This window comes from Pygoscelis adeliae, unplaced genomic scaffold (genome assembly GCF_000699105.1).
Source record: "Pygoscelis adeliae isolate BGI_AS28 unplaced genomic scaffold, ASM69910v1 Scaffold597, whole genome shotgun sequence".
Taxonomy (NCBI): domain Eukaryota; kingdom Metazoa; phylum Chordata; class Aves; order Sphenisciformes; family Spheniscidae; genus Pygoscelis; species Pygoscelis adeliae.
Window position 1 is genome coordinate 241,091 of NW_008825148.1, and position 8,347 is coordinate 249,437.

Here is an 8,347-nt window from a genome sequence, read left to right on the forward strand (position 1 = left end):
CCAAGTTCACCTTACTTACCTGCCTGGTCATTGGGGGCAAGTACCAGACACTGCAGACAATGGCCCAGCTGGTCATCATCCTAAGGAGGTAGGTTACCATGCCATACTTGCTGCTGTTCCAGAAGGCATCTCCAAACTGCGGGTCATACTACAGAGGCAGAAGAGCTCATGAAAGTCAGGCAGTATTTGCACCCTCCCTGAGGCTCCAAGTTCCACCCCAAGCCCAGCTATAGGCCAGCCCTCCCAGAGCACTACACGGAGTGACCTCAGCTTCCCCATGCCCTCAGACCAGGCTGCTGACCCAGCAGTGCCAAGACTGGGCTGCCAAGACTGAGCTCTCACGCAGAGAGCTACTTGTGCTGTAAGAATGTTTGCCTTCTCTTACCTTGATGGCTACAGGATAAACTGTGGCTCCAATTTCAAAGCTCCCCTTTTTGAACATCATCACAGACGTGTTGTTGATGCAGGTTCCTGTAAGAGGCAAGCACAATCTTCTCAACTTCCCTTTGCAAGTCAGTTCAGAAGTCTAAGCTATACACTTAATGGCTAGGCTGCAGGCACCCAGCAACGGCCCCCTAACACTCACTCCAAACCCTGTTCTCTGTGTGCTTTGGATGTGTCACCAGGACATCATATATCTGACTTCCACATTCTGGGTTCAGTCAGCTCTAAAGTTGCAATGTCCCCTTTGTCTCAATGAAGGGTCTCAAGGCCCTTGGCTGCATAAGAAGGGAAGGAACAGAGATGCGGTGCTGTCCCAATGTGCCCTCTCCACCAGGTGCTTGTCTGGCCTTGCTCCGTAACTCACCTTCCGGAAAGATAAGAATAGGCAGTTTGCTCTTGTCCTGGACATGCTCTGTGAGCCTAAACAGAAGAGTGTCACCAATTAGCTCAGGGCATGGAAGCTATCACTAGCAATCCACACAGCATACAGTCCTTATCCTGCAGTCACTGGGGACTATCTGGGTGCCAGTAACAGTGGCACAGTGTCCCAACACCCATGAGGCAAGGCAGCGTCCTCACCCAAGGGAAGTGGGCAGGCCCCCCCCTTTCCCAGCCTCCAGACCTCCCCCTGCAGCTAGTAACTGTCACACCTTTTGGCAACGAGGTGACGATCTTTGACCTCAGAGCGTTCAAACCAGACGTGGGGGCAAGCTTTCACCATGGCTCTCTGTATCACACCCATGAGCCCTCCGTGGATCTGACCCACCTGAACAGGGCAAGAAGACACAAGTTACAAGACCTGGGGACACATGGAAGGCCAAGGCAGCTCCTAGCTTCACAGCCAAGTTGAGGTTCATCTTTCTACCCCTGCCCTGGAAAGGCTGAAAGGAAAAGTCCCAGGCTCTGACTGGAAGGACAGATGTAGCAAGCCCCGAGTGCTTTCCACAGTCCAGGAGGTCCAGCTGGGGAAGTGCTTTGCTCTGCCATGGATAGCAAAGCCCAGAGCTCTACTTGCAAAGCAGTGCCCAGAGACCCCTGGTACTCTGAGTCCCAGGCCAAGCACAACAGGGTATCTGTGCACAGGGTCTGAGAGTGCCCTGCGATGTCATGCAGGGAAAAGTAGTTCTGCATGCTCAAAAGCCTCTTGCTGCCTACTCCTTGCCCCATGCAATATGCTTGCTGCTCCCACCACGCATGTGGCCAGGCCGTGGCAGGCAGAGCTGGGGCTGGGGTGCAGACCTTACCATCGCGTAGTAGCCATCACTGGCCAGGATGATCACATCAATGGGAGATGTGTGATTGGCCACGCAGATGCCTCCATTTCGGGGTCTGTTTTCTCTAAATGCAAAACAAAAGTACAGATGAGGACAAAGGAACAAAGCGTGAGGCCTGCAAGAGGCACGGCACGGAGCAGCTAGTGGGAAGGGATACCCTGCAGCAGACAGTGCCTCCTTACCGGTCATGGTAGGTGATGATGGCTGTGAGGGCACGCACACAGATCCGGTAACACATCAGGTGGACATGCTTGCTCAGGAACTCCTTACACCTGCAGCCCAGGACAGAGACCATCACCCCGCAGTTCTACAATCTCCCCTGTAACAGTGCCACTCAGCCCAGCTGCCCCAGGCCATGAGATCCAACAGAGACTTCACATCTCTTCCATAGAAACACGTCTCGTCCTGGGTTTTGCCATCAGCTTATGACCACTGATTCTTAACTCATGAGAACAAAACTTTGGCCTTTGCTCTTTTCTGTTCTTATTCCTTTCAGAGCCCAGGGCTGAGCGCTCTGCCACAGGCTTAGTGCTCACACCTAGGCCCTTTGTTTAAAAATACAGGGTGTCTGCTCCTGAGAGGCTACAGATGCCACGACCACCTGCCTTGTCTGCAGCAGGCAGAACAGACAGGCCTTGCAGGAAAACTTCAGGATTATCAGGTCTCAAAGTGCACAGGGAGCTCCGCATCCCCTCTTCCCTCTAAGACAAACTCACCTTCCATTTGGCAAATATCCCACCACTGTAGTACCAGTCACCAACAAGCTGATGCCAGTAAACGCCAGGGCTATCCTGCAGAAAGAGGGAAGCTACATGCTAGCAAAACCAGGCCACAGGCCCTACTCATCAAGTAGCCTGTCTCTCCTGATCATGTTGAACAGGGTCCGTGGGGCTTGGAGACCAGTTGCACTTGCTGCAGTGGGAACAGGCCATCAGCACCATCTCGGCAGGCAAGTTCCTGCAGCAGCACTCACCTGAGGGGCAGAAGGAAGCAGTAGCGGATGAGCACACCCAGTCCCCAGAGTACAGTGAGGCGCAGGCTGATATACTGGAAGTTGTAGTTGGTCCTGCTGAGCAGGTTCCAGGACTCCAGCTCTTCAGCTGAGAACCTCTTGGTCACTTCATCGTCCATGATGGTCTCAATGCCTTTGCGGCAGAAATAGAAGATATCTGAGAGCTCAAACTCAGGGGTGTCCAGGGCTTTGCCACTGCCACTCCGGCGGATCTCCTTGATCTCCTCTTCCAGTGATGTTGGCTCCTTTGCAATGATACCTGCAACATGCAAGCAGGCAGCTCTAAGCAAAGTGCGACTTGCCCGCTCAAAGAGAGCTGAGAACCAGGGCCCTTACTCACCTGCCCTCCACAGGGCCCCCTTCCTTTCTCCAGTCCAGGTAGGCATAAACCAGTCCTCCCTACTACCTAGAAATGAAGCACTCCCTGGGTGCTTCCCTCCCCTTCCTCACGAAATGGACCTCTCCATATCTCCCTCCAATCCATCTACATGGAAAAGGCATCCCAGCATACCTCAGCTGCTCAGAGACACCACATTTACCCCATCTCCCACAAAGAATTTTGAACTTCCTATGTACCCATGCAGGGCAGGATCTTACCATTGACATAGGGCTTGTATAATGGATGGTTCTTCTCCTTGGCACCACGCTCTATTCTCAGTGTCGCCCACTGCAAGAGACAGACATGACAAGCAAGATTCGCAAGGCCTGTAGCTCTACTTCATACTACCCCTGTTTTACAGTCGATTTCCATGTAAGACCATGGTTAAGGGGAGAAGATGGGGTTAAAGCAGGAAGCTTCGTACAGAACTGAGAGAGTGATGAACACAACTGAACTGAGGCAGAAGCAGAGACTGGCCCAGGAGGAACATTTTTACAGCAGAGATCTGCCTGCAATGGGACAAGAGGACTGATGGGGAGGTGCCTAGCACAGGCATAGGACAGCCATGATGTGCACGTGTTTGTGTGCCATTCTGCACAGCAGAGCCCCAGCGGGAAGCAGGGAGTGTCAGAGGGAAGAAGAGCGCTCAGTGGTGAGATGGCACAGCAAGGTTTTCTGCAGCCTCCATGTCCTGTAGGCTCTGTTGCACTTGGCACGTGGTTGCCACTGCACAGCCTCTGGGTGGACCGTGCATCCTGCCGGGGTGGTCCGCATCAGAGCACAGGAAGCCGATCATGGACCGGTGCTATTTTTCAACCCTCATTTCTTCCAAGCTCAAAGCAGAGACTGTGTTTTCAGGCTGCTGCTAAAAACATCAAGCTGATGACAGGATGGGATCCTTCCCTCCCCGATTCAGCTAACAGCTGCTGCTGCTTCTCACCTCACCAGTCAGTCCAAAACAGCAGCAGCAAGCACCCTCAGACCCTCAGCTCTCTGGCAGCTGGCTGCCAAATCCCATGCCCAGACTACCTGTCATCCACAGAAATCTCTCTCAGCTAATTCTCAAGGGCACCAGCAAAAACTGCAGGCTGGATTTCTGGCTGGTCTTCCTGCCTGCCCTCCAAATAACCCTCTCACCCTCACACTCTTGGTAGGAGAACAAGCTTGGTAGGAGAACAAGCTTCTAAAGGAGGACTTGCATACAACACGCTTATTGCTCCAGGCCAGCTGCTCCATCAGGGATCTGTGAAGAAGGGGAAGCTGCTGGGAACTCCTGGCATCCCGGTCTCAGCCCATGCCAGCATCAGATGAGGAGGCAGCGATGTGGGAATGCTAATTACATACAGAGTGTCTGGCTCATCTAGCAGCCTCCTCCGCCAGCAGAAGGAACTGCAGGATTGCAGAAGATTGTCTAGATGCTGCCATCCCAGGAGAATTCAGAAGAGGAGCTCTGACCCAGCAGGAGCTGGGCAGCCTATGGAGAAGGCATTCCTCTCAAGCCCAGCTCATTTCTGTCCTGACTGCGGTAGCAGAAAACCCAGACTCCCACCTGGGAAGCACCAGGCAGGTCTCCCTCACCACCAAAAGAGATGTGCAGCTGCCACCCCAGGCCCTGCAACTCCGGCTGTGTCCCACAAGTTGCCAGACTCGAGTGCTACCGCTCTGGGCTACGTTCGCAACACTGGTCTCTAGAGCTGGGAAAATCTTTTGGGTAAATAACGCTCCCCAAAAATACAATTTTGAATGACCAAACCTAGTGAGTGAATTTTCCAACAAATCTGTGAGCGTTTCTGCCAGAGTGCTCCTCTCTCTCACCACAAAGATTCTTTGATAAAAGCTGAAATAGACTTCAAAGTCTTTTCAGAAAAATAGTTTCAAAATCAAACACCAAAAGAGGTGTTGAGATTAAACGTTCCTGAATTGAAGAAAGGAAAAAAAAAAAGAAAACAAGATGAAAAGTTCCATTTCAGATAAACCAAACTTCTTATTAATTTTTTCTCCCAGTTCAGTCATTAAATTTGAAGTCAGGTCTTCAGACATCTGTGTTAACGAAGCACCTCACAAAGCCCAGGGTCTTCCCATTCACACCTCAGGCTTTTGGGAGGACTCAGAGTTTGAAGAGCTGAACATTGCAAGCTCCAGGGCTGCCTTCCCAAGCCAGCCAGTACAAAGATACTCCTGGGGAAGATCAGTCCTGTTCAAACAGCAGTTGCTGTATCATAAATCCTTTAGCAGCTTGAACTCCACATTTAAAAGCCTAAAACTTCCCTATCAAGCACAGGGCACCCCTTTTCCTTTTGCTTGGGCTACCAGGGTAGGGTGGTGTAGGCTTTATCTACTAGGAATTTGGCAAAAATTCTGGTCTCACCAGGGACTTGCTTCAAGGAGAGGTGTTGGCTGTGAGACAGCCCATAAAATTAGTCTGCCAAAGGCAGGCAAGGGAACAGCATGACCCCAAGTTGGAAAATTCCACTTGGTCTCTCTGTGCCAAGAGGGTCAGCAAGGGCTGCTGGTCGTCCTCAGAGGCTGCAGGTCCAGACATGACTGCTGGGCTCAGCAGATAAAGCAGGCAGCACTCTGGGACAGAAGGGTGTTGAGAGCTCTGGGTTCTGGCCACAGACCACTCGGGGCTTGCAGTACAGAAAGTCCTGCCTTACCTCCTGCTTTTGCTTCATCCAAACATGTGCTGGAGAGGAGCAGCCCGCTGGCTGCAGCCTTGTCCCTCCCCATCACGCCCTACACCCCTTTTGGCTTCCTTCCACATCGAACTGTAACAGCACTCTGCCTTGCCTGGGACATTAACCCATCCAAGCACACAGCTTCTCTCAGCACATCTACAGATCCTACTGTACTATTGCATACTTACGGGCCACACTATCTTACTACTTTACTTGAAGACTTACTGGATTAGTTACAGGGAGAAAACAGCCCATGAACAGAGATCTAGTAAACTTCATTTGGTTGAAATGACCCAAATGGGTCATCTGGCACCAGCACATGTCACCAATAAACAAGCCTCCCACTCCAGTCATCTGCAATGCTCTGCTGAGGGGCAAAAGCCTCCCTTCCTAGCACGACCATGCTTGACAAGAGCCCTGTAAACACACAGAAAATTCTGAAAACATGACTTACCTGAAAAATCTTTAATAATGTTTTCATGTAAACCTTGCGGATGCCAAAGGAGACTCCAAAAATTGCTGGCACAATGATGAAAACCAGAAGCAGAGTGAAGAGAACAGTTATTGAAATCCCCAAGAGATTAACAACCAGGCTGTCAAAGGGGAGCAGGAGGAACATGGTGAAGGGCCCAGGCAAGGCTGGTGCCCTGCAGCCAGACAGAAAGGCTGCCCGGAGCGATTAACCAGTCCTCCTGTTATTCAGCAACAGTCTCACACATGCACTGAGTCCACAGCCTGCTCACAGACCCCATTCCAAAGTTCACATCCTTTTTGGGCTCTGCAAGAGAGGGAACGCAACAGGATCAGGGAGAGCAGTTGGGAAAACAAGCAAACAGCCTGCCAGGAGCCCAGGTGAGTTCAGACAGTGTGGGCTGAGGAGCTCAAAGAAGACGGAACACACACACAGGTTCCTCCATGGGTGTGCAGTGGACACTGCAGTGACACAAGCGCGTGAATGGATATCCTCCCAAGGCGCCGCTGAGCAAGTCCTGCTGTGGGGCAGCTTGTGAAGAAGCTGGCAGCAGAATCCCCTTCTGGCTGCTGAGAGCATGCAGAGTCTCTTCACAGGGACAAGGTGGAGTCCATCCCTGAGCCTGCATTGGAGGAGATCGAGGGAGTTGGCACTTGCAGGAGCCTACCGTGTGTGGAGCTATTATTGTTCTTTCCGTGAGGACACAGGCACTAGCGCAGATCCTTGCATGACGCCTGGAACAAGTTTAATTCCAGAGGTCCCTGGCATCCACTCATGCTGAAGGGTAGTTACAGACACGAATGAAGCCTGTGTCCCTGGAAAGCTCTTCAAACAGCAAGTTGGCTTCTTGGCACACGAGGCACTCACATGCCACCAGCACTAGTGGAGGAAAGAGAAACTGAAGTCAGGCAAGTCACGCTGCTCGGAAAGACGTCAACTCAGAGAGGGTGGCAGGAGGCCAGGGACAGTGGGCTCTGAACCTGGAAGGCAGTGCTTGGGCTGAGGTCACATCACTCAGAGCAACTCCTGAGACACAGCAGACTCGGACTCCACTCCAGCTACTGCCTGGCACTGTCAGACTTGGGAATCACCCCCCTGCTGCCACTCGTCCTCTGTTTTCATACCATTCACACCTCAGATTGAGCAGACTTGTCCAGAACCACGCCTAGAGCACAGGATGCTGCAATCAGGTCCCAAGTACAGGAAAGGAGCCAATGGAGCGACAGAAAACCCATCCTCATGACAAAGATCTTATTGCCTCTCTCATTTCAGAGGCATCCGAGAGCACTGAGCCAGCCAGGTACCCAGATTCCTGGGAAGGAATCACTTCCTCTACTCCTGTACACACACCTCACCCCCCGGTCACACAGGGCAGCTTTACAGGGCAGGAAGTTAGCCCAAGGGGAGAATTATTGCTGATGATTAGCCAAAGTGGAACTTGTTGGGGCACAGGGACCAGTCAAAGGTGAAACACCCGGCACTACAGCCCTCCTGGGGGATGACGCCCTCCAGAGCATGGGTATGCACAAGGCCAACTGAGGCTAGTAAAAAGAGACGAGTCTGCTCGGGGGTAGACTTCCCTCCAGATACCACCTTCACCTGGCTACGGAGTGTCAACCTGAAGATGGGATTTAACAGGTAGCCGACAAGGACATCGGAGCAGAGGAGAGTCTGGGGAGATCCTCTTGCTCCCCTTTACAGTGTGTTCCAGCTGCTGACTTAGCACTGCTATACCAGTAATGCTAAGAATATTGTCAGTGCTTCAAAGGAACACGCACACCATGCCCCGTGAGAGGCAGCTCTACAGCCACGCATGTAACTGCCCATTATGCCAAAGCTGTCACCCATCAGAACCAGGACTCGTGCTGGCAAACTGGTCAGACCGGCCATCTGAGCTGGCAGCCGCTGCCCTAAGAGGGGCTCAGTTATTGCATTCCTTCATTGTGTCACCCAGTTTTGGCCTGTCAGGGCAGGCCACACACCAGGCAGCATGCACGGCCAGCAGCCACGTGCGATGAACCCCGGGGCAAGCGCAGGTAGCCCTGCCTGCTGGCTACAACCTCTGGGGCTCACGCCAGGACGACGCTG

General features: G+C 52.4%; 1 protein-coding gene across 2 annotated transcripts in view; it reads right to left on the reverse strand.

Annotated features, from left to right (window-relative positions):
* Window positions 1–7,134, reverse strand: part of AGPAT6 (1-acylglycerol-3-phosphate O-acyltransferase 6) — an 8,780-nt gene extending 1,646 nt beyond the window's left edge. The window contains exons 1-11 of one of the 2 annotated variants that reach the window (XM_009328294.1): window positions 6,691–7,134; window positions 6,242–6,565; window positions 3,328–3,397; window positions 2,692–2,989; window positions 2,435–2,509; window positions 1,901–1,990; window positions 1,689–1,782; window positions 1,095–1,210; window positions 809–864; window positions 386–471; window positions 20–148 (exon numbers count right to left, since the gene is read on the reverse strand). In XM_009328294.1, the coding sequence (XP_009326569.1) occupies window positions 20–148; window positions 386–471; window positions 809–864; window positions 1,095–1,210; window positions 1,689–1,782; window positions 1,901–1,990; window positions 2,435–2,509; window positions 2,692–2,989; window positions 3,328–3,397; window positions 6,242–6,406 (1,179 nt within the window). In that variant the 5' untranslated portion in view covers window positions 6,407–6,565; window positions 6,691–7,134. Of the gene's footprint in view, window positions 1–19; window positions 149–385; window positions 472–808; window positions 865–1,094; window positions 1,211–1,688; window positions 1,783–1,900; window positions 1,991–2,434; window positions 2,510–2,691; window positions 2,990–3,327; window positions 3,398–6,241 lie in introns of both variants that reach the window. The other variant, XM_009328293.1, reaches the window with a different exon arrangement.
* Between the last annotated feature and the right edge of the window lie 1,213 nt (window positions 7,135–8,347).